This window comes from Hemiscyllium ocellatum, chromosome 50, assembly GCF_020745735.1.
Source record: "Hemiscyllium ocellatum isolate sHemOce1 chromosome 50, sHemOce1.pat.X.cur, whole genome shotgun sequence".
Lineage (NCBI taxonomy): Eukaryota > Metazoa > Chordata > Chondrichthyes > Orectolobiformes > Hemiscylliidae > Hemiscyllium > Hemiscyllium ocellatum.
In genome coordinates, this window is record NC_083450.1 from 4,103,937 (window position 1) to 4,130,150 (window position 26,214).

Here is a 26,214-nt window from a genome sequence, read left to right on the forward strand (position 1 = left end):
ATCCACACAACCACCGCAGGATAGGAGACAGAGCACAGAAAAGCAGGTCAAACATCCTTTGTTGAGAGAGAGAGAGAGGGCAGGGGGGAGGGTGCGTGGCTTTCCTGCAATAGGATAGTTGGGGAACAAGGGGTTTCAGCTCATGAACAGAATCCTGAGCAGCACAGTGTCCCAATGGTTAGCACTGCACCTCACTGCGTTAAGGTCCCAGGTTTGATTCCATCCTTGGGCAACTGTCTGTGTGCAGTTTGAACGTTCCCCTTGTGTATATCCGGGTTTCCTGTCGGTGCTGTGGTTTCCTCCCACAGTCCAAAGATGTGCAGGTTAGGGTGGAGTGGCCATGGGAAATTGTCCCATAGAGTCCAGGGTAGATTGGCCATGGGAAATTGTCCCATAGTGCCCAGTGATGTACAGGTTAGGGTGGATTGGCCATGGGAAATTGTCCCATAGTGCCCAGGGTTGTGCAGGTTAGGGTGGATTGGCCATGGGAAATTGTCCCATAGTGCCCAGGGTTGTGCAGGTTAGGGTGGATTGGCCATGGGAAATTGTCCCATAGTGCCTAGGGATGTGCAGGTTAGGGTGGATTGGCCATGGGAAATTGTCCCATAGTGCCCAGGGATGTGCAGGTTAGGGTGGATTGGCCGTGGGGAATGCTTGGTTACAGGGATCGGAGAGTCGGGTGAGTCTGGGTGGGATGCTCTTTGAAAGGTCGGTGTGGACCCGATGGGTCAAATGGCCTATTTGCACACTGTAGGGATTCTGTGAAGTTGGGATGGTTTCCCTCAGAATAGAGAAAGGGGGGAGGGGGGGGGGATTGAATTGAGCGTTCCAAATCGCGAAGGGGATTTCAATCGAAGCGGAATGAGGGAGGGCCTGTTGCTGCAGTCACCAGAGGGCGTACATGGCTTGATGAGGTTTGGAAAAATGAAGCAGAGGGAGGAGGACGAGAGGAGAATTTGTGTTCTTTTGGGCAAGTGCTGCCTGAAAGGGAGTAAGTTCAGCAGAAACTTGCAAAAGCTGGGGGAGGGGACACTCGAACAGGAGAGATTTGCAGGTGCTGTGGTGGAGCTGGAGAGGAGGGGTATGGTTAGCAAGAAGGGAAGGGCTGAGTCAGGTGGGCTTGCCGAGTACAGGATGGGAGGCGGAGCAGCATACTTACTGGCGCCTTTCTTGCAGGTGAATGCGAGGAAGTAGTTACATGGTGCATCACTCCATTGGCCTCCCTTGTGCCAGACCATCACCACGCAGTTTTCCCCAGACACAAAGAAACTGTCTGGTTGGCCACTGTACCAATTCTCATAAAGCTGGGGGTCGCAGGCCGGAGGAGAGGTGGGGAGGGAAACCCACAACATGACAAAAAGGAAAAGGAGAAACTGTTACAGAGAGTGTCAGTGAGGATCACACCAGCATGAGGAGGCCTTTCAGCGCCTCACCAACCTGTTACACAGGAACTGGAGGAGGCCATTCTGCTCCTCTCAAAATGGTTATACATGAACAGGAGGTGATTCTGTCCCTCACTAACCTGAGTACCCCACTTCTCTCCTAAACCTTTTGGGAGCGACTCCCCCATTCTCCCCCCCTCCCCATGGGAGCAAGTCCCTCATTCTCCTCCCACTCCTCGTGGGAGCGAGTCCTTCATTCTCCACACACGCCCCATGGGAGTGAGTCCCTCATTCTCCTCCCACTCCTCGTGGGAGCGAGTCCTTCATTCTCCACACACGCCCCATGGGAGTGAGTCCCTCATTCTCCTCCCACTCCCCGTGGGAGCGAGTCCCCCATTCTCACCCCACTCCCTGTGGGAGCAAGTCCCCTATTCTGCCCCCCTCCACTCCCCGTGGGAGCGAGTCCCCCATTCTCACCCCACTCCCCGTGGGAGCAAGTCCCCAGTTCTCCCCCATTCTCCCCCACATCCTCCAGAGGCCAGTTCGTGCCTGCATTGTTCCCGGGATCTTCCTTGACCACTCACTCTGTTCCATCCAGTCTCAACAAAAGCTCCCCAACCTCCGGGTATCCATATTGGCCCTAGGCTGTACCCTCACCCCACTCCACTCACAAGGGGAGGATTTGATATGAAACCATCCCTTCACCCTCCTCCTTCAGCGACGTACCAACTGATTTCCGTCTGACCACTGGAAGTCATTCTCAATTGTTTTGTCATTCAGCCCGATCCACTGGTATTCCCGGAAGTGATCTGGGAAATTGGGGAGAAAAGAGGGGTTCAGTGAGAGTTGACCACTCGCCGCCTCTCGTCCATGGTTCAGTGCTATCTCCAGGAACTCACTCCCCTCGCCTGCCTGCCCCACGCTACCCACCAAACTAAGGGCAATGGGGAACATCCGCATGTCCCAAAGCCCCCTGATGCCCCTTGCAGTCATGCTAGCCCACTAGCTGGACATGGCAATAAAACTTCCCAAATTCCCAGCATTGTTGGATTGTCCCTGTTGGAAAGGTAGGCCCATGGTTCCATTACAGGTTAGGGACAAGTGGAAACCTTTGCTGCTTTTAAGCGTATAGCTGGACAAATATGATGAACTAAGGAGTAGAGAGATATGAGGACAGAGAGGGAGGTGAATGAGGAGGGAGTGGGAAACGCTCATTTGGAGTTAACAGGACAGGAGACACCCAGCATGAGACAAGTCCTCTGATATTCCTGTCCTTATGACTTAATCTACTGCAGGCACCAAACCATCTCCATGTGAATAGAAATCTCATAATCATGGGCTAATGGTCAAGTCTCAGTGACGACCATTCTCTCTCTCTCTTTCTCTCTCTCTCTCTCTCTCTCTCTCTCTCTCCCTCTTCCCCCCTCCACCCCCCCACCCCACCCCACCCCGTCCTCTGTCTCTGTCACCCGTCACTAAGTTGGGGAGACTGAATCACACTCTCAAACCTCAACCCAGTAGTCCCTGCATCAGGCACTGTTGGAAGGTCAGTGCTGAAGGAATCTCAAGCTGTAGACACGCTGCCTTCTCAGATGTGATATTTAGCTCAGATGTAAAAAAAATCTCACTGACAGAATTGCGAGGTGCTGGGCGAGGGGTGTGCTAGGGTCACGGGTGCATGGAATGTGCCAGGGGCACATCCTAAAGTCACCAACATCAAAACAAAGATCAGATTGCATGTGACAGTAGCACTTGACGTTTGTGGAATCTTGCTGTGCACAAAGTAGTGACCTCATTTGTCTGTGACTTTGATTGCACGATCCTTTGCTGGCGATAGGAAATGTTGGAACATTCAAGGTTGAGAAAGGTGCTAATGAAATGCAAGTCCCTGTACACGGCCATTGGGGTTCTGCATGAATTTGGCGATATATCATTTGTACCCAAAGCTTACCATTAATGAATCTCTGTTCCTCGGGGGTCATGATACTAGTGAGGTGCCCCCCCTCACTCCGACATTGTTCCTCCGCTGTCTCCCATGTCCGGCGCACCCTATGGTGCTTGTAGCAATTTCCCAGGAATTTCAGCCAGTTGGGTTCACAGGTCACTTCATCTAACTCAGGATACAAACAGCACAGCGTCAACTCCAACACAGACCACTGTCCAGTCAGGCATCACTCCATCAACACACACACAGCAAGAGCTCTCTATGCACTGACCCTCCAACAGTGCCCACTCCCTCAGCACTGACCCTCCAACAGTGCCCACTCCCTCAGCACTGAACCTCCAATAGTGCCCGCTCCCTCAGCACTGACCCTCCAATATACAGTGCCCACTCCCTCAGCACTGACCCTCCAACAGTGCCCACTCCCTCAGCATTGACCCTCCAACAGTGCCCACTCCCTCAGCACTGACCCTCCAACAGTGCCCGCTCCCTCAGCACCGACCCTCCAACAGTGCCCACTCCCTCAGCACTGACTCTCCAACAGTGCCCGCTCCCTCAGCACTGACCCTTCAACAGTGCCCAATCCCTCAGTACTGACCCTCCAACAGTGTCCACTCCCTCAGCACTGAACCTCCGACAGTGCCCGCTCCCTCAGCACTTACCCTCCAACAGTGCCCACTCCCTCAGTACTGACCCTCTGACAATGCCCACTCCCTCAGAATTGACCCTCCAACATTGCCTGCTCCCTCAGCATTGACCCTCCAACAGTATAGTGCTCCCTCAGCACCGAACCTCCGACAGTGCCCACTCCCTCAGCATTGACCCTCTGACAGTGCTCGCTCCTTTAGCACTCACCATCCACCAGTATAGAGCATCCTCAGTGCTGAACCCCGACAGTGCGTAATTCTGTCAGCACTGACATTCCAACATGGCCACTCTCTCAGCACCGAACCTCCGACAGTGCCCACTCCCTCAGCATTGACCCTCTGACAGTGCTTGCTCCTTTAGCACTCACCCTCCACCAGTATAGAGCATCCTCAGCGCTGAACCCCGACAGTGCGTAATTCTGTCAGAACTGACATTCCAACATGGCCACTCCCTCAGCACTGACCCTCTGACAGTGCCCGCTCCCTCAGCACTGACCCCCGATAGTGCATAATTTTGTCAGAACTGACATTTCAATATAGTCACTCTCTCAGCACTGACCCTCTGACAGTGCAGTGCACCCTCAGCATTGACCCCCGATAGTGCATAATTCTGTCAGCACTGACATTCCAACATGGCCACTCTCTCAGCACTGACCCTCTGACAATGCCCACTCCCTCAGCACCGTCCCTCTGACAGTGCCCGCTCCCTCAGCACCATCCCTCTGACAGTGCCCACTCTCTCAGCACTGACCCCCTGACAATGCCCACTCCCTCAACACTGACCCTCTGACAGTGCCCACTCTCTCAGCACTGACCCCCTGACAATGCCCACTCCCTCAACACTGAACCTCCAAAGGTGCCCATTCCCTCAGCACTGACCCCCTGACAATGCCCACTCCCTCAACACTGACCCTTTGACAGTGCCTGCTCCCTCAGCACTGACTCCCGACAGTGCATAATTCTGTCAGCACTGACATTCCAACATGGCCACTCTCTCAGCAGTGACCCTCTGACAGTGCCTGCTCTCTTAGCACTGACCCTCCAACATGCCCACTCCCTCAGCACTGACCCTCCGACAGTGCCAGCTCCCTCAGCACTGACCCCCCGATAGTGCATAATTCTGTTAGCACTGACATTCCAACATGGCCACTCTCTCAGCACTGACCCCCTGACAATGCCCACTCCCTCAACACTGACCCTCTGACAGTGCCCACTCTCTCAGCACTGACCCCCTGACAATGCCCACTCCCTCAACACTGAACCTCCAAAGGTGCCCATTCCCTCAGCACTGACCCCCTGACAATGCCCACTCCCTCAACACTGACCCTTTGACAGTGCCTGCTCCCTCAGCACTGACTCCCGACAGTGCATAATTCTGTCAGCACTGACATTCCAACATGGCCACTCTCTCAGCAGTGACCCTCTGACAGTGCCTGCTCTCTTAGCACTGACCCTCCAACATGCCCACTCCCTCAGCACTGACCCTCCGACAGTGCCAGCTCCCTCAGCACTGACCCCCCGATAGTGCATAATTCTGTTAGCACTGACATTCCAACATGGCCACTGTCTCAGCACTGACCCTCTGACAGTGCCCGCTCCCTCACCACCAACCCTCTGACAGTGCCCGCTTCCTCAGCACTGACTCTCTGACAGTGCCCGCTCCCTCAGCACTGACCCCCGATAGTGCATAATTCTGTCAGCACTGACATTCCAACATGGCCACTTTCTCAGCACTGACCCTCTGACACTGTCTGCTCTCTCAGCACTGACCCGCTGACAGTGTCCGTTCCCTCAGCACTGACCCTCTGACAGTGTCCGTTCCCTCAGCACTGACCCACTGACAGTGTCCGTTCCCTCAGCACTGACCCTCTGACAGTGTCCGTTCCCTCAGCACTGACCCTCTGACAGTGTCCGTTCCCTCAGCAGTGACCCTCTGACAGTGTCCGTTCCCTCAGCACTGACCCGCTGACAGTGTCCGTTCCCTCAGCAGTGACCCTCTGACAGTGTCTGTTCCCTCAGCACTGGCTCTCTGACAGTGTCCATTCCCAAAGTATCGGAATGCAGTATCAGTATGCCAGCTTAAATGCTGTGCTGAATTCTCCGAAATGGCTTTTGAAAACCACAACATTTGGATGGTTGTCTGGGAGATATAGTTGAACCGCTGTTGCCCCACACAGGAACAAGGGCAGCTGTCTAAGACTCACCCAGGTGGCAGAGGCTGCCTGTATAGGTTGGCAAACAGAGACATTGAAAGATGTCATCCTCCTCGACACAGGTTCCTCCATTCACACAGGGGTTTGGGTAGCAGGGATCTGAAACAATGAGAGCGGCCAGACTGAATCAGATATCAGCACAGTTTGTTTATCACACGCTGTTTCTGAGAGGCAGCACAGCGGGAGCTACAGCCAACACGTGCCTGTTTGGGGCCGTGAGTGATCAACCATCTCTGTTCCGGGGTGCTGTCAGCTGCTCACCCATTAGAGAGGGAAGTGGCTGACCATGAAGTGAAAGTTAGGGGAACAGACAGGCTGAGAATGTGGGGCCTTCAGTGTAATCTCAGCAGAAACGCTGATTGGACCGCAGTTAGTGCAGAGAACAACAAGGGCAAGCGAACACAGGCAGAGAGCTGTTCATACCTGCATATCATTGTGAGGGTTAAACACAGAGTGAGAGGGTTCAACACAGTGAGAGCGTGCAACAGAGAGTGTGAGGGTTAAACACAGTGACAGGGTTAGAGAGAGAAAGGGAGGCTTAAACAGAGAATGTGAGTGTTGCACAAATTAAACAGAGACTGTCAGGGTTAAGCAGAGTATGAGGGTTAAACAGAGAGAGAGGGTTAAACACAGAGAGTGAGAGGGTTAAATAGAGTGTGAAGGTTAAACAGATAGTGAGGGTTAAACAGAGAGTATGAAGGTTAAACATAGAGAGTGAGAGGGTTAAACACAGAGAGTGAGAGGGTTAAACACAGAGTGAGAGGGTTAAATAGAGTGGGAAGGTTAAACAGATAGTGAGAGGGTTAAACAGAGCATATGAGGGTTAAACACAGAGAGTGAGAGGGTTAAACACAGAGAGTGGGAGAGTTAAACACAGAGTGAGAGGGTTAAACACAGAGAGTTGGAGGGTTAAACACAGAGTGAGAGGGTTAAACACAGAGAGTGAGAGGGTTAAACAGAGCATATGAGGGTTAAACACAGAGAGTGAGAGGGTTAAACACAGAGAGTGAGAGGGTTAAACACAGAGAGTGGGAGAGTTAAACACAGAGAGTGAGAGGGTTAAACACAGAGAGTGGGAGGGTTAAACACAGAGTTGGAGGGTTAAACACAGAGTGGGAGGGTTAAACACAGAGTGAGAGGGTTAAACACAGAGAGTGAGAGGGTTAAACAGATAATGGGAGGGTTAAACACAGAGAGTGAGAGGGTTAAACACAGAGAGCGAGAGGGTTAAACACAGAGAGCGGGAGGGTTAAACACAGAGTGGGAGGGTTAAACACAGAGTGTGGGAGGGTTAAACACAGAGTGAGAGGGTTAAACACAGAGAGTGAGAGAGTTAAACACAGAGTGGGAGGGTTAAACACAGAGAGTGAGAGGGTTAAACACAGAGAGTGGGAGGGTTAAACACAGAGAGTGGGAGGGGGTTAAACACAGAATGAGAGGGTTAAACACAGACTGTGAGGGTTAAACACAGAGTGAGAGGGTTAAACACAGACAGAGTGAGGGTTAAATACAGAGTGTGGGAATGTTAAACACAGAGAGTGAGAGGGTTAAACACAGAGTGAGACGGTTAAACACAGAATGGGAGGGTTAAACACAGAGTGGGAGGGTTAAACACAGAGAGTGAGGATTAAACACAGAGAGTGAGGATTAAACACAGAGTGGGAGGGTTAAACACAGAGAGTGAGGGTTAAACACAGAGAGTGAGAGGGTAAAACACAGAGTGGGAGGGTTATACACGGAGGGTGAGGTTAAACACAGAGAGTGTGAGGGTTAAACATAGTGTGAGGGTTAAACACAGAGTGTGAGGGTTAAACCCAGAGTGAGAGGGTTAATTAGAGAGTGTGAGTGTTAAACACAGTGTGAGGGTTAAACACAGAGAGTGAGAGGGTTAAACACAGAGTGAGAGGGTTAAACACAGAGAGTGAGGGTTAAACACAGAGTGTGAGCGTTAAACACAGAGAGTGAGGGTTAAACACAGAGTGTGAGGATTAAACACAGAGTGAGAGGGTTAAACACCGAGAGAGTGAGGGTTAAACACAGAGAGAGTGAGGGTTAAACATAGTGTGAGGGTTAAACACAGAGAGTGTGAGGGTTAAACCCAGAGTGAGAGGGTTAAACACAGAGAGTGAGAGGGTTAAACACAGAGTGAGAGGGCTAAACACAGGGAGTGAGAGGGTTAAACACAGAGAGTGAGGGTTAAACACAGAGAGTGAGGGTTAAATAGAGAGTGTGAGGGTTAAACACAGTGTGAGGGTTAAACACAGAGTGAGAGGGTTAAACACAGAGAGTGAGGGTTAAACACAGAGTGTGAGGGTTAAACACAGAGAGTGAGAGGGTTAAACACAGAGTGAGAGGGCTAAACACAGGGAGTGAGAGGGTTAAACACAGAGAGTGAGGGTTAAACACGGAGTGTGAAGGTTAAACACAGTGAGAGGGTTAAACACAGAGTGTGAGGGTTAAACACAGAGAGAGTGAGGGTAAAATAGACAGTGTGAGGGTTAAACACAGAGAGTGGGAGGGTTAAACACACAGTGAGAGGGTTAAACACAGAGAGTGAGGGTTAAACACAGAAAGTGAGGGTTAAATAGAGAGTGTAAGGGTTAAACATAGTGTGAGGGTTAAACACAGAGTGTGAGGGTTAAACACAGAGTGAGAGGGTTAAACACAGAGAGTGTGAGGGTTAAACACAGAGAGTGGGAGGGTTAAACACAGTGAGAGGGTTAAACACAGAGAGTGAGGGTTAAACACAGAGAGTGAGTGTTAAATAGAGAGTGTAAGGGTTAAACATAGTGTGAGGGTTAAACACAGAGTGTGAGGGTTAAACACAGAGTGAGAGGGTTAAACACAGAGAGAGAGGGTTAAACACAGAGAGAGAGGGTTAAAAACAGAGAGTGAGAGGGTTAAACACAGTGAGTGAGAGGGTTATACACAGAGAGTGAGAGGGTTAAACACAGAGTGTGAGAGGGTTAAACACAGAGAGTGAGGGTTAAACACAGAGTGGGAGGGTTAAAACAGAGAGTGAGGGTTAAACACAGAGTGAGAGGGTTAAACACAGAGTGGGAGGGTTATACACAGAGAGAGTGAGGGTTAAACATAGTGTGAGGGTTAAACACAGAGAGTGAGAGGGTTAAACACAGAGAGTGAGGGTTAAACACAGAGAGAGAGTGAGGGTTAAACACAGAGAGTGAGAGGGTTATACAGAGAGTGAGAGGGCTAAACACAGGGAGTGAGAGGGTTAAACACAGAGTGAGAGAGTTAACCACAGAGAGTGGGAGGGTTAAACACAGAGAGTGTGAGGGTTAAACACAGAATGGGAGGGTTAAACACAGAGAGTCGGAGGGTTAAACACAGTGTGAGGGTTAAACACAGAGAGTGAGGGTTAAACACAGAGTGTGAGGGTTAAACACAGAGAGAGTGAGGGTTAAACATAGTGTGAGGGTTAAACACAGAGTGTGAGGGTTAACCACAGAGAGTGAGAAGATTAAACACAGAGTGAGAGGGCTAAACACAGGGAGTGTGAGGGTTAAACACAGTGAGAGGGTTAAACACAGAGAGTGTGAGGGTTAAACACAGAGAGAGTGAGGGTTAAATAGACAGTGTGAGGGTTAAACACAGAGAGTGGGAGGGTTAAACACACAGTGAGAGGGTTAAACACAGAGAGTGAGGGTTAAACACAGAGTGTGAGGATTAAACACAGAGTGAGAGGGTTAAACACCGAGAGAGTGAGGGTTAAACACAGAGAGAGTGAGGGTTAAACATAGTGTGAGGGTTAAACACAGAGAGTGTGAGGGTTAAACCCAGAGTGAGAGGGTTAAACACAGAGAGTGAGAGGGTTAAACACAGAGTGAGAGGGCTAAACACAGGGAGTGAGAGGGTTAAACACAGAGAGTGAGGGTTAAACACAGAGTGTGAGGGTTAAACACAGTGAGAGTGAGGGTTAAATAGACAGTGTGAGGGTTAAACACAGAGAGTGGGAGGGTTAAACACACAGTGAGAGGGTTACACACAGAGAGTGAGGGTTAAACACAGAGAGTGAGGGTTAAATAGAGAGTGTGAGGGTTAAACACAGTGTGAGGGTTAAACACAGAGAGTGAGGGTTAAACACAGAGTGTGAGGGTTAAACACAGAGAGTGAGAAGGTTAAACACAGAGTGAGAGGGCTAAACACAGGGAGTGAGAGGGTTAAACACAGAGAGTGAGGGTTAAACACAGAGTGTGAGGGTTAAACACAGTGAGAGGGTTAAACACAGAGAGTGTGAGGGTTAAACACAGAGAGAGTGAGGGTTAAATAGACAGTGTGAGGGTTAAACACAGAGAGTGGGAGGGTTAAACACACAGTGAGAGGGTTAAACACAGAGAGTGAGGGTTAAACACAGAGAGTGAGGGTTAAATAGAGAGTGTAAGGGTTAAACATAGTGTGAGGGTTAAACACAGAGTGTGAGGGTTAAACACAGAGTGAGAGGGTTAAACACAGAGAGTGTGAGGGTTAAACACAGAGAGTGGGAGGGTTAAACACACAGTGAGAGGGTTAAACACAGAGAGTGAGGGTTAAATAGAGAGTGTAAGGGTTAAACATAGTGTGAGGGTTAAACACAGAGTGAGAGGGTTAAACACAGAGAGAGAGAGGGTTAAACACAGAGAGAGTGAGGGTTAAAAACAGAGAGTGAGAGGGTTAAACACAGAGAGTGAGAGGGTTAAACACAGAGTGAGAGGGTTAAACACAGAGAGTGAGGGTTAAACACAGAGTGTGAGAGGGTTAAACACAGTGAGTGAGAGGGTTAAACACAGAGTGTGAGGGTTATACACAGAGAGTGAGAGGGTTAAACACAGAGTGTGAGAGGGTTAAACACAGAGAGTGAGGGTTAAACACAGAGTGGGAGGGTTAAACACAGAGAGTGAGGGTTAAACACAGAGAGTGAGAGGGTTAAACACAGAGTGGGAGGGTTATACACAGAGGGTGAGGTTAAACACAGAGAGAGTGAGGGTTATACACAGAGTGTGAGGGTTAAACATAGTGTGAGGGTTAAACACAGAGAGATTGAGGGTTAACACAGAGAGTGTGAGGGTTAAACACAGAGTGTGAGGGTTAAACACAGAGTGTGAGGGTTAAACCCAGAGTGAGAGGGCTAAATAGAGAGTGTGAGGTTTAAACACAGTGTGAGGGTTAAACACAGAGAGTGAGAGGGTTAAACACAGAGTGAGAGGGTTAAACACAGAGAGTGAGGGTTAAACACAGAGTGTGAGGGTTAAACACAGAGAGTGAGGGTTAAACACTGTGAGGATTAAACACAGAGTGAGATGGTTAAACACAGAGAGAGTGAGGGTTAAACATAGTGTGAGGGTTAAACACAGAGAGTGTGAGGGTTAAACCCAGAGTGAGAGGGCTAAATAGAGAGTGTGAGGTTTAAACACAGTGTGAGGGTTAAACACAGAGAGTGAGAGCGTTAATCACAGAGTGGGAGGGTTAAACACAGAGTGAGAGGGTTAAACACAGAGAGTGAGGGTTAAACACAGAGTGTGAGGGTTAAACACAGTGAGAGGGTTAAACACAGAGAGTGTGAGGGTTAAACACAGAGAGAGTGAGGGTTAAACACAGTGAGAGGGTTAAACACAGAGAGTGTGAGGGTTAAACACAGAGAGAGTGAGGGTTAAATAGACAGTGTGAGGGTTAAACACAGAGAGTGGGAGGGTTAAACACACAGTGAGAGGGTTAAACACAGAGAGTGAGGGTTAAACACAGAGAGTGAGGGTTAAATAGAGAGTGTAAGGGTTAAACATAGTGTGAGGGTTAAACACAGAGTGAGAGGGTTAAACACAGAGAGAGAGAGGGTTAAACACAGAGAGAGTGAGGGTTAAAAACAGAGAGTGAGAGGGTTAAACACAGAGAGTGAGAGGGTTAAACACAGAGAGTGGGAGGGTTAAACACAGAGTGAGAGGGTTAAACACAGAGAGTGAGGGTTAAACACAGAGTGTGAGAGGGTTAAACACAGTGAGTGAGAGGGTTAAACACAGAGTGTGAGGGTTATACACAGAGAGTGAGAGGGTTAAACACAGAGTGTGAGAGGGTTAAACACAGAGAGTGAGGGTTAAACACAGAGTGGGAGGGTTAAACACAGAGAGTGAGGGTTAAACACAGAGAGTGAGAGGGTTAAACACAGAGTGGGAGGGTTATACACAGAGGGTGAGGTTAAACACAGAGAGAGTGAGGGTTAAACACAGAGTGTGAGGGTTAAACATAGTGTGAGGGTTAAACACAGAGAGATTGAGGGTTAACACAGAGAGTGTGAGGGTTAAACACAGAGTGTGAGGGTTAAACACAGAGTGTGAGGGTTAAACCCAGAGTGAGAGGGCTAAATAGAGAGTGTGAGGATTAAACACAGTGTGAGGGTTAAACACAGAGAGTGAGAGGGTTAAACACAGAGTGTGAGGGTTAAACACAGAGAGTGAGGGTTAAACACTGTGAGGATTAAACACAGAGTGAGAGGGTTAAACACTGAGAGAGTGAGGGTTAAACACAGAGAGAGTGAGGGTTAAACATAGTGTGAGGGTTAAACACAGAGAGTGTGAGGGTTAAACCCAGAGTGAGAGGGTTAAATAGAGAGTGTGAGGGTTAAACACAGTGTGAGGGTTAAACACAGAGAGTGAGAGGGTTAAACACAGAGAGTGAGGGTTAAACACAGAGTGTGAGGGTTAAACACCGAGAGAGTGAGGGTTAAACACAGAGAGAGTGAGGGTTAAACACAGAGAGTGAGAGGGTTAAACACAGAGTGAGAGGGCTAAACACAGGGAGTGAGAGGGTTAAACACAGAGTGAGAGGGTTAAACACAGAGAGTGGGAGGGTTAAACACAGAGAGTGTGAGGGTTAAACACAGACTGAGAGGGTTAACCACAGAGAGTGGGAGGGTTAAACACAGAGAGTGTGAGGGTTAAACACAGAATGGGAGGGTTAAACACAGAGAGTGGGAGGGTTAAACACAGTGTGAGGGTTAAACACAGAGAGTGAGAGCGTTAATCACAGAGTGGGAGGGTTAAACACAGAGTGAGAGGGTTAAACACAGAGAGTGAGGGTTAAACACAGAGTGTGAGGGTTAAACACAGTGAGAGGGTTAAACACAGAGAGTGTGAGGGTTAAACACAGAGAGAGTGAGGGTTAAACACAGAGAGTGGGAGGGTTAAACACAGAGTGAGAGGGTTTAACCCAGAGTGTGAGGGTTAAATATAGAGTGTGAGGGTTAAACACAGAAAGTGGGAGGGTTAAACACACAGTGAGAGGGTTAAACACAGAGAGTGAGGGTTAAACACAGAGAGTGAGGGTTAAATAGAGAGTGTAAGGGTTAAACATAGTGTGTGGGTTAAACACAGAGTGTGAGGGTTAAACACAGAGTGAGAGGGTTAAACACAGAGAGTGTGAGGGTTAAACACAGAGAGTGGGAGGGTTAAACACACAGTGAGAGGGTTAAACACAGAGAGTGAGGGTTTAACACAGAGAGTGAGGGTTAAATAGAGAGTGTAAGGGTTGAACATAGTGTGCGGGTTAAACACAGAGTGAGAGGGTTAAACACAGAGAGAGTGAGGGTTAAAAACAGGGAGTGAGAGGGTTAAACACAGAGAGTGGGAGGGTTAAACACAGAGTGAGAGGGTTAAACACAGAGAGTGAGGGTTAAACACAGAGTGTGAGGGATAAACACAGAGTGAGAGGGTTAAACACAGATTGTGAGGATTAAACACAGAGTGGGAGGGTTAAACACAGAGAGTGAGGGTTAAACACAGAGAGTGAGAGATTTAAACACAGAGTGGGAGGGTTAAACACAGAGTGAGAGGGTTAAACACAGAGAGTTGGAGGGTTAAACACAGAGTGAGAGGGTTAAACACAGAGAGTGAGAGGGTTAAATACAGAGAGTGGGAGAGTTAAACACAGAGAGTGAGAGAGTTAAACACAGAGAGTGGGAGGGTTAAACACTGAGAGTGAGAGGGTTAAACAGACAATGGGAGGGTTAAACACAGAGAGTGAGAGGGTTAAACACAGAGAGCGAGAGGGTTAAACACAGAGTGCGGGAGGGTTAAACACAGAGTGCGGGAGGGTTAAACACAGAGAGTGGGAGGGGGTTAAACACAGAATGAGAGGGTTAAACACAGACTGTGAGGGTTATACACAGAGAATAAAAGGGTTAAACACAGAGAGTGAAAGGGTTAAACACAGAGTGGGAGGATTAAACACAGAGAGTGTGAGGGTTAAACACAGAGTATGAGAGGGTTAAACACAGAGAGTAAGAGGGATAAACACAGAGTGTGAGGGTTATACACAGAGAGTAAAAGGGTTAAACACAGAGAGTGGGAGGATTAAACACAGAGTGAGAGGGTTAAACACAGAGAGTGAGGGTTAAACACAGTGAGAGGGTTAAACACAGAGAGTGTGAGGGTTTAACACAGAGTGTGAGGTTAAACACAGAGAGAGTGAGGGTTAAACACAGAGTGTGAGGGTTAAACACAGAGTGTGAGGGTTAAACCCAGAGAGTGTGAGGGTTAAACACAGAGAGTGGGAGGGTTAAACACAGAGTGTGAGGGTTAAACACAGAGAGTGTGAGGGTTAAAAACAGAGAGTGGGAGGGTTAAACACAGAGAGTGAGGGTTAAACACAGAGTGTGAGGGTTAAACACAGAGTGAGAGGGTTAAACACAGACTGTGAGGATTAAACACAGAGTGGGAGGGTTAAACACATAGAGTGAGGGTTAAACACAGAGAGTGAGAGGGTTAAACACAGAGTGGGAGGGTTAAACACAGAGTGAGAGGGTTAAACACAGAGAGTTGTAGGGTTAAACACAGAGTGAGAGGGTTAAACACAGAGAGTGGGAGAGTTAAACACAGAGAGTGAGAGAGTTAAACACAGAGAGTGGGAGGGTTAAACACAGAGAGTTGGAGGGTTAAACACAGAGTGGGAGGGTTAAACACAGAGTGAGAGGGTTAAACAGACAATGGGAGGGTTAAACACAGAGAGTGAGAGGGTTAAACACAGAGAGCAAGAGGGTTAAACACAGAGAGCGGGAGGGTTAAACCCAGAGTGAGAGGGTTAAATAGAGAGTGTGAGGGTTAAACACAGTGTGAGGGTTAAACACAGAGAGTGAGAGGGTTAAACACAGAGAGTGAGGGTTAAACACAGAGTGTGAGGGTTAAACACCGAGAGAGTGAGGGTTAAACACAGAGAGAGTGAGGGTTAAACACAGAGAGTGAGAGGGTTAAACACAGAGTGAGAGGGCTAAACACAGGGAGTGAGAGGGTTAAACACAGAGTGAGAGGGTTAAACACAGAGAGTGGGAGGGTTAAACACAGAGAGTGTGAGGGTTAAACACAGACTGAGAGGGTTAACCACAGAGAGTGGGAGGGTTAAACACAGAGAGTGTGAGGGTTAAACACAGAATGGGAGGGTTAAACACAGAGAGTGGGAGGGTTAAACACAGTGTGAGGGTTAAACACAGAGAGTGAGAGCGTTAATCACAGAGTGGGAGGGTTAAACACAGAGTGAGAGGGTTAAACACAGAGAGTGAGGGTTAAACACAGAGTGTGAGGGTTAAACACAGTGAGAGGGTTAAACACAGAGAGTGTGAGGGTTAAACACAGAGAGAGTGAGGGTTAAACACAGAGAGTGGGAGGGTTAAACACAGAGTGAGAGGGTTTAACCCAGAGTGTGAGGGTTAAATATAGAGTGTGAGGGTTAAACACAGAAAGTGGGAGGGTTAAACACACAGTGAGAGGGTTAAACACAGAGAGTGAGGGTTAAACACAGAGAGTGAGGGTTAAATAGAGAGTGTAAGGGTTAAACATAGTGTGTGGGTTAAACACAGAGTGTGAGGGTTAAACACAGAGTGAGAGGGTTAAACACAGAGAGTGTGAGGGTTAAACACAGAGAGTGGGAGGGTTAAACACACAGTGAGAGGGTTAAACACAGAGAGTGAGGGTTTAACACAGAGAGTGAGGGTTAAATAGAGAGTGTAAGGGTTGAACATAGTGTGCGGGTTAAACACAGAGTGAGAGGGTTAAACACAGAGAGAGTGAGGGTTAAAAACAGGGAGTGAGAGGGTTAAACACAGAGAGTGGGAGGGTTAAACACAGAGTGAGAGGGTTAAACACAGAGAGTGAGGGTTAAACACAGAGTGTGAGGGATAAACACAGAGTGAGAGGGTTAAACACAGATTGTGAGGATTAAACACAGAGTGGGAGGGTTAAACACAGAGAGTGAGGGTTAAACACAGAGAGTGAGAGATTTAAACACAGAGTGGGAGGGTTAAACACAGAGTGAGAGGGTTAAACACAGAGAGTTGGAGGGTTAAACACAGAGTGAGAGGGTTAAACACAGAGAGTGAGAGGGTTAAATACAGAGAGTGGGAGAGTTAAACACAGAGAGTGAGAGAGTTAAACACAGAGAGTGGGAGGGTTAAACACTGAGAGTGAGAGGGTTAAACAGACAATCGGAGGGTTAAACACAGAGAGTGAGAGGGTTAAACACAGAGAGCGAGAGGGTTAAACACAGAGTGCGGGAGGGTTAAACACAGAGTGCGGGAGGGTTAAACACAGAGAGCGAGAGGGTTAAACACAGAGAGTGGGAGGGGGTTAAACACAGAATGAGAGGGTTAAACACAGACTGTGAGGGTTATACACAGAGAATAAAAGGGTTAAACACAGAGAGTGAAAGGGTTAAACACAGAGTGGGAGGATTAAACACAGAGAGTGTGAGGGTTAAACACAGAGTATGAGAGGGTTAAACACAGAGAGTAAGAGGGATAAACACAGAGTGTGAGGGTTATACACAGAGAGTAAAAGGGTTAAACACAGAGAGTGGGAGGATTAAACACAGAGTGAGAGGGTTAAACACAGAGAGTGAGGGTTAAACACAGTGAGAGGGTTAAACACAGAGAGTGTGAGGGTTTAACACAGAGTGTGAGGTTAAACACAGAGAGAGTGAGGGTTAAACACAGAGTGTGAGGGTTAAACCCAGAGAGTGTGAGGGTTAAACACAGAGAGTGGGAGGGTTAAACACAGAGTGTGAGGGTTAAACACAGAGAGTGTGAGGGTTAAAAACAGAGAGTGGGAGGGTTAAACACAGAGAGTGAGGGTTAAACACAGAGTGTGAGGGTTAAACACAGAGTGAGAGGGTTAAACACAGACTGTGAGGATTAAACACAGAGTGGGAGGGTTAAACACATAGAGTGAGGGTTAAACACAGAGAGTGAGAGGGTTAAACACAGAGTGGGAGGGTTAAACACAGAGTGAGAGGGTTAAACACAGAGAGTTGTAGGGTTAAACACAGAGTGAGAGGGTTAAACACAGAGAGTGGGAGAGTTAAACACAGAGAGTGAGAGAGTTAAACACAGAGAGTGGGAGGGTTAAACACAGAGAGTTGGAGGGTTAAACACAGAGTGGGAGGGTTAAACACAGAGTGAGAGGGTTAAACAGACAATGGGAGGGTTAAACACAGAGAGTGAGAGGGTTAAACACAGAGAGCAAGAGGGTTAAACACAGAGAGCGGGAGGGTTAAACACAGAGTGGGAGGGTTAAACACAGAGAGTGAGAGGGTTAAACACAGAGTGAGAGGGCTAAACACAGGGAGTGAGAGAGTTAAACACAGAGTGAGAGGGTTAAACACAGAGAGTGGGAGGGTTAAACACAGACTGAGAGGGTTAACCACAGAGAGTGGGAGGGTTAAACACAGAGAGTGTGAGGGTTAAACACAGAATGGGAGGGTTAAAAACAGAGTGAGAGGGTTAAACACAGAGAGTGAGGGTTAAACACAGAGTGTGAGGGTTAAACACAGAGAGTGAGAGCGTTAAACACAGAGTGGGAGGGTTAAAAACAGAGTGAGAGGGTTAAACACAGAGAGTGAGGGTTAAACACAGAGTGGGAGGGTTAAACACAGAGTGAGAGGGTTAAACACAGAGAGTTGTAGGGTTAAACACAGAGTGAGAGGGTTAAACACAGAGAGTGGGAGAGTTAAACACAGAGAGTGAGAGAGTTAAACACAGAGAGTGGGAGGGTTAAACACAGAGAGTTGGAGGGTTAAACACAGAGTGGGAGGGTTAAACACAGAGTGAGAGGGTTAAACAGACAATGGGAGGGTTAAACACAGAGAGTGAGAGGGTTAAACACAGAGAGCAAGAGGGTTAAACACAGAGAGCGGGAGGGTTAAACACAGAGTGGGAGGGTTAAACACAGAGAGTGAGAGGGTTAAACACAGAGTGAGAGGGCTAAACACAGGGAGTGAGAGAGTTAAACACAGAGTGTGAGGGTTAAACACAGAGAGTGGGAGGGTTAAACACAGACTGAGAGGGTTAACCACAGAGAGTGGGAGGGTTAAACACAGAGAGTGTGAGGGTTAAACACAGAATGGGAGGGTTAAAAACAGAGTGAGAGGGTTAAACACAGAGAGTGGGAGGGTTAAACACAGTGTGAGGGTTAAACACAGAGAGTGAGAGCGTTAAACACAGAGTGGGAGGGTTAAAAACAGAGTGAGAGGGTTAAACACAGAGAGTGAGGGTTAAACACAGAGTGTGAGGGTTAAACACAGTGAGAGGGTTAAACACGGAGTGAGAGGGCTAAACACAGGGAGTGAGAGGGTTAAACACAGAGTGAGAGGGTTAAACACAGAGAGTGGGAGGGTTAAACACAGAGAGTGTGAGGGTTAAACACAGACTGAGAGGGTTAACCACAGAGAGTGGGAGGGTTAAACACAGAGAGTGTGAGGGTTAAACACAGAATGGGAGGGTTAAACACAGAGAGTGGGAGGGTTAAACACAGTGTGAGGGTTAAACACAGAGAGTGAGAGCGTTAAACACAGAGTGGGAGGGTTAAACACAGAGTGAGAGGGTTAAACACAGAGAGTGAGGGTTAAACACAGAGTGTGAGGGTTAAACACAGTGAGAGGGTTAAACACAGAGTGTGAGGGTTAAACACAGAGTGTGAGTGTTAAACACAGTGAGAGGGTTAAACACAGAGAGTGAGGGTTAAACACAGAATGTGAGGGTTAAACACAGTGAGAGGGTTAAACACAGAGAGTGTGAGGGTTATACACAGAGGGTGAGGTTAAACACAGAGAGAGTGAGGGTTAAACACAGAGTGTGAGGGTTAAACATAGTGTGAGGGTTAAACACAGAGAGAGTGAGGGTTAACACAGAGAGTGTGAGGGTTAAACACAGAGAGTGTGAGGGTTAAACACAGACTGAGAGGGTTAACCACAGAGAGTGGGAGGGTTAAACACAGAGAGTGTGAGGGTTAAACACAGAATGGGAGGGTTAAACACAGAGAGTGGGAGGGTTAAACACAGTGTGAGGGTTAAACACAGAGAGTGAGAGCGTTAAACACAGAGTGGGAGGGTTAAACACAGAGTGAGAGGGTTAAACACAGAGAGTGAGGGTTAAACACAGAGTGTGAGGGTTAAACACAGTGAGAGGGTTAAACACAGAGTGTGAGGGTTAAACACAGAGTGTGAGGGTTAAACATAGTGTGAGGGTTAAACACAGAGAGAGTGAGGGTTAACACAGAGAGTGTGAGGGTTAAACACAGAGAGTGAGGGTTAACACAGAGAGTGTGAGGGTTAAACACAGAGTGTGAGGGTTAAACCCAGAGTCAGAGGGTTAAATAGAGAGTGTGAGGGTTAAACACAGAGAGTGAGAGGGTTAAACACAGAGAGTGAGGGTTAAACACAGAGTGTGAGGGTTAAACATAGTGTGAGGGTTAAACACAGAGTGTGAGGGTTAAACACCGAGAGAGTGAGGGTTAAACACAGAGAGAGTGAGGGTTAAACACAGAGAGTGAGAGGGTTAACCACAGAGAGTGGGAGGGTTAAACACAGAGAGTGAGGGTTAAACACAGTGAGAGGGTTAAACACAGAGAGTGAGGGTTAAACACACTGAGAGGGTTAAACACAGAGTGTGAGGGTTATACACAGCGGGTGAGGTTAAACACAGAGAGAGTGAGGGTTAAACACAGAGTGTGAGGGTTAAACACAGAGAGTGAGAGGGTTAAACACAGAGTGAGAGGGTTAAATGGAGAGTGTGAGGGTTAAACACAGTGTGAGGGTTAAACACAGAGAGTGAGAGGGTTAAACACAGAGAGTGAGGATTAAACACAGAGTGTGAGGGTTAAACAGTGAGAGGGTTAAACACAGAGTGAGAGGGTTAAACACAGAGTGTGAGGGTTAAACACAGTGAGAGGGTTAAACACAGAGAGTGTGAGGGTTAAACACAGAGTGTGAGGGTTAAACACAGTATGTGAGGGTTAAACACAGAGAGAGTGAGGGTTAACACAGAGAGTGTGAGGGTTAAACCCAGAGTGAGAGGGTTAAATAGAGAGTGTGAGGGTTAAACACAGTGTGAGGGTTAAACACAGAGAGTGAGAGGGTTAAACACAGAGAGTGAGGGTTAAACACCGAGAGAGTGAGGGTTAAACACAGAGAGAGTGAGGGTTAAACACAGAGAGTGAGAGGGTTAAACACAGAGAGTGGGAGGGTTAAACACAGAGTGAGAGGGTTAAACACAGAGAGTGTGAGGGTTAAACACAGAGTGAGAGGGTTAACCACAGAGAGTGTGAGGGTTAAACACAGAGAGAGTGAGGGTTAAACACAGAGAGTGGGAGGGTTAAACACAGAGAGTGAGGGTTAAATAGAGATTGTGAGGGTTAAACACAGAGAGTGGGAGGGTTAAACACAGAGTGTGAGGGTTAAATAGAGAGTGTAAGGGTTAAACATAGTGAGAGGGTTAAACAGAGTGAGAGGGTTAAACACAGAGGGAGAGAGAGGGTTAAACACAGAGAGAATGAGGGTTAAAAACAGAGTGAGAGGGTTTAACACAGAGAGTGAGAGGGTTAAACACAGTGAGTGAGAGGGTTAAACACAGAGTGTGAGGGTTATACACAGAGAGTGAGAGGGTTAAACACAGAGTGGGAGAGGGTTAAACACAGAGTGGGAGGGTTAAACACAGAGAGTGAGAGGGTTAAACACAGAGTGTGAGGGTTAAATAGAGAGTGTGAGGGTTAAACACAGTGTGAGGGTTAAACACAGAGAGTGAGAGGGCTAACCACACAGAGTGTGAGGGTTAAACACAGAGTGAGAGGGTTAAACACAGAGTGTGAGGGTTAAACACAGTGAGAGGGTTAAACACAGAGAGTGTGAGGGTTAAACACAGAGTGTGAGGGTTAAACACAGAGTGGGAGGGTTAAACACAGAGAGTGGGAGGGTTAAACACAGAGAGTGAGAGGGTTAAACACAGAGTGTGAGGGTTAAATAGAGAGTGTGAGGGTTAAACACAGAGAGTGGGAGGGTAAAACACAGAGAGAGTGAGGGTTAAACACAGAGTGTGAGGGATAAATAGAGAGTGTGAGGGTTAAACACAGTGTGAGGGTTAAACACAGAGAGTGAGAGGGTTAACCACAGAGAGTGTGAGGGTTAAACACAGAGTGAGAGGGTTAAACACAGAGTGTGAGGGTTAAACACAGAGAGTGAAGGTTAAACAGTGAGAGGGTTAAACACAGAGTGTGAGGGTTAAACACAGTGAGAATGAGGGTTAAACACAGATGAGAGGGTTAAACACAGAGTGTGAGGGTTAAACACAGAGAGAGTGAGGGTTAAACACAGAGTATGAGGTTTAAACATAGTGTGAGGGTTAAACACAGGGAGAATGAGGGTTAACACAGAGAGTGAGAGGGTTAAACACAGAGTGTGAGGGTTAAACCCAGAGTGAGAGGGTTAAACACAGAGAGTGGGAGGGTTAAACACAGAGTGTGAGGGTTAAACACAGAATGAGAGGGTTAAACACAGAGTGTGAGGGTTAAGCACAGAGTGTGAGAGGGTTAAACACAGAGAGTGAGAGGGATAAACACAGAGTGTGAGGGTTATACACAGAGAGTAAGAGGGTTAAACACAGAGAGTGAGAGGGTTAAACACAGAGTGTGAGGGTTAAACACAGTGAGAGGGTTAAACACAGAGTGAGAGTGTTAAACACAGAGTGTGAGGGTTAAACACAGTGAGAGGGTTAAACACAGAGGGTGTGAGGGTTAAACACAGAGAGAATGAGGGTTAAACACAGAGTGTGAGGTTAAACACAGAGAGAGTGAGGGTTAACACAGAGAGTGGGAGGGTTAAACCCAGAGTGTGAGGGTTAAACACAGAGAGTGAGAGGGTTAAACACAGAGAGTGGGAAGGTTAAACACAGAGTATGAGGGTTAAACACAGAGTGTGAGAGGGTTAAACACAGAGAGTGAGACGGATATACACAGAGTGTGAGGGTTAAACACAGAGTGTGAGAGGGTTAAACACAGAGAGTGTGAGGGTTATACACAGAGAGTAAGAGGGTTAAACACAGAGAGTGGGAGGGTTAAACCCAGAATGAGAGGGTTAAACACAGAGAGTGGGAGGGTTAAACACAGAGTGAGTGAGGGTTAAACACAGAGTGTGAGGGTTAAATAGAGAGTGTGAGGGTTAAACACAGAGAGTGAGAGTGTTAAACACAGAGTGGGAGGGTTAAACACAGAGTGAGAGGGTTAAACACAGAGAGTGAGGGTTAAACACAGAGAGTGAGGGTTAAACAGTGAGAGGGTTAAACACAGAGTGAGAGGGTTAAACACAGAGTGTGAGGGTTAAACACAGTGAGAATGTGGGTTAAACACAGATGAGAGGGTTAAACACAGAGTGTGAGGGTTAAACACAGAGAGAGTGAGGGTTAAACACAGAGTATGAGGTTTAAACATAGTGTGAGGGTTAAACACAGGGAGAATGAGGGTTAACACAGAGAGTGAGAGGGTTAAACACAGAGTGTGAGGGTTAAACCCAGAGTGAGAGGGTTAAACACAGAGAGTGGGAGGGTTAAACACAGAGTGTGAGGGTTAAGCACAGAGTGTGAGAGGGTTAAACACAGAGAGTGAGAGGGATAAACACAGAGTGTGAGGGTTATACACAGAGAGTAAGAGGGTTAAACACAGAGAGTGTGAGGGTTAAACACAGTGAGAGGGTTAAACACAGAGTGAGAGTGTTAAACACAGAGTGTGAGGGTTAAACACAGTGAGAGGGTTAAACACAGAGGGTGTGAGGGTTAAACACAGAGAGAATGAGGGTTAAACACAGAGTGTGAGGTTAAACACAGAGAGAGTGAGGGTTAACACAGAGAGTGGGAGGGTTAAACCCAGAGTGTGAGGGTTAAACACAGAGAGTGAGAGGGTTAAACACAGAGAGTGGGAAGGTTAAACACAGAGTATGAGGGTTAAACACAGAGTGTGAGAGGGTTAAACACAGAGAGTGAGACGGATATACACAGAGTGTGAGGGTTAAACAGAGTGTGAGAGGGTTAAACACAGAGAGTGGGAGGGTTATACACAGTGAGTGAGAGGGTTAAATACAGAGTGTGAGGGTTATACACAGAGAGTAAGAGGGTTAAACACAGAGAGTGGGAGGGTTAAACCCAGAATGAGAGGGTTAAACACAGAGAGTGGGAGGGTTAAACACAGAGAGAGTGAGGGTTAAACACAGAGTGTGAGGGTTAAATAGAGAGTGTGAGGGTTAAACACAGAGAGTGAGAGTGTTAAACACAGAGTGGGAGGGTTAAACACAGAGTGAGAGGGTTAAACACAGAGAGTGAGGGTTAAACACAGAGTGTGAGGGTTAAACAGTGAGAGGGTTAAACACAGAGAGTGTGAGGGTTAAACACAGAGAGAGTGAGGGTTAAACACAGAGAGTGGGAGGGTTAAATACAGAGTGTGAGGGTTTAAACCCAGAGTGTGAGGGTTAAATAGAGAGTGTGAGGGTTAAACACAGTGTGAGGGTTAAACACAACGAGTGAGAGGGTTAAACTCAGAGAGTGGGAGGGTTAAACACAGAGTGTGAGAGGGTTAAACACAGAGTGTGAGGGTTAAATAGAGAGTGTGAGGGTTAAACACAGTGTGAGGGTTAAACACAGAGAGTGAGAGGGCTAACCACACAGAGTGTGAGGGTTAAACACAGAGTGTGAGGGTTTAAACCCAGAGTGTGAGGGTTAAATCGAGAGTGTGTGGGTTAAACACAGTGTGAGGGTTAAACACAACGAGTGAGAGGGTTAAACTCAGAGAGTGGGAGGGTTAAACACAGAGTGTGAGGGTTAAATAGAGAGTGTGAGGGTTAAACATAGTGTGAGGGTTAAACATAGAGTGAGAGGGTTAAACACAGAGAGTGAGGGCTAAACACAGAGAGAGTGAGGGTTAAACACAGAGTGGGAGGGTTAAACACAGAGAGTGAGGATTAAACACAGAGAGTGAGAGGGTTAAACACAGAGTGGGAGGGTTAAACACAGGGAGTGAGAGGGTTAAACACAGAGAGTGGAAGGGTTAAACACAGTGAGAGGGTTAAACACAGAGAGTGTGAGGGTTAAACACAGAGTGAGAGGGTTAACCACAGAGAGTGTGAGGGTTAAACACAGAGAGAGTGAGGGTTAAACACAGAGAGTGGGAGGATTAAACACAGAGAGTGAGGGTTAAATAGAGATTGTGAGGGTTAAACACAGAGAGTGGGAGGGTTAAACACAGAGTGTGAGGGTTAAATAGAGAGTGTAAGGGTTAAACATAGTGAGAGGGTTAAACACAGAGTGAGAGGGTTAAACACAGAGAGAGAGAGAGGGTTAAACACAGAGAGAATGAGGGTTAAAAACAGAGTGAGAGGGTTAAACACAGAGAGTGGGAGGGTTAAACACAGTGAGTGAGAGGGTTAAACACAGAGTGTGAGGGTTATACACAGAGAGTGAGAGGGTTAAACACAGAGTGGGAGAGGGTTAAACACAGAGAGTGGGAGGGTTAAACACAGAGAGTGAGAGGGTTAAACACAGAGTGTGAGGGTTAAATAGAGAGTGTGAGGGTTAAACACAGTGTGAGGGTTAAACACAGAGAGTGAGAGGGCTAACCACACAGAGTGTGAGGGTTAAACACAGAGTGAGAGGGTTAAACACAGAGTGTGAGGGTTAAACAGAGTGGGAGGGTTAAACACAGAGAGTGGGAGGGTTAAACACAGAGAGTGAGAGGGCTAACCACACAGAGTGTGAGGGTTAAACACAGAGTGAGAGGGTTAAACACAGAGTGTGAGGGTTAAACAGAGTGGGAGGGTTAAACACAGAGAGTGGGAGGGTTAAACACAGAGAGTGAGAGGGTTAAACACAGAGTGTGAGGGTTAAATAGAGAGTGTGAGGGTTAAACACAGTGAGAGGGTTAAACACAGAGTGAGAGTGTTAAACACAGAGTGTGAGGGTTAAACACAGTGAGAGGGTTAAACACAGAGAGTGTGAGGGTTAAACACAGTGTGAGGGTTAAACACAACGAGTGAGAGGGTTAAACTCAGAGAGTGGGAGGGTTAAACACAGAGTGTGAGGGTTAAACACAGAGAGTGTGAGGGTAAAACACAGAGAGAGTGAGGGTTAAACACAGAGTGTGAGGGATAAATAGAGAGTGTGAGGGTTAAACACAGTGTGAGGGTTAAACACAGAGAGTGAGAGGGTTAACCACAGAGAGTGTGAGGGTTAAACACAGAGTGAGAGGGTTAAACACAGAGTGTGAGGGTTAAACACAGAGAGTGGGAGGGTTAAACACAGAGTGTGAGGGTTAAACACAGAGAGTGAGGGTTAAACAGTGAGAGGGTTAAACACAGAGTGAGAGGGTTAAACACAGAGTGTGAGGGTTAAACACTGTGAGAATGAGGGTTAAACACAGATGAGAGGGTTAAACACAGAGTGTGAGGGTTAAACACAGAGTATGAGGTTAAACACAGAGAGAGTGAGGGTTAAACACAGAGTGTGAGGTTTAAACATAGTGTGAGGGTTAAACACAGGGAGAATGAGGGTTAACACAGAGAGTGAGAGAGTTAAACACAGAGAGCGGGAGGGTTAAACCCAGAGTGTGAGAGGGTTAAACACTGCGAGTGGGAGGGTTAAACACAGAGTGTGAGAGGGTTATACAAAGAGAGTGAGAGGGTTAAATACAGAGTGAGAGGGTTAAACACAGAGAGTGAGAGGGTTAAACACAGAGTGAGAGGGTTAA

At 47.5% G+C, this 26,214-nt stretch overlaps 1 protein-coding gene across 1 annotated transcript in view; it reads right to left on the minus strand.

Moving 5' to 3' along the window:
- Positions 1–26,214, minus strand: part of LOC132805525 (brevican core protein-like) — a 67,641-nt gene that overhangs the window by 981 nt on the left and 40,446 nt on the right. The window contains exons 8-11 of the mRNA XM_060820637.1: positions 6,176–6,306; positions 3,334–3,492; positions 2,109–2,191; positions 1,160–1,304 (exon numbers count right to left, since the gene is read on the minus strand). Of these exons, the coding sequence (XP_060676620.1) occupies positions 1,160–1,304; positions 2,109–2,191; positions 3,334–3,492; positions 6,176–6,306 (518 nt within the window). The remainder of the gene's footprint in view (positions 1–1,159; positions 1,305–2,108; positions 2,192–3,333; positions 3,493–6,175; positions 6,307–26,214) is intronic.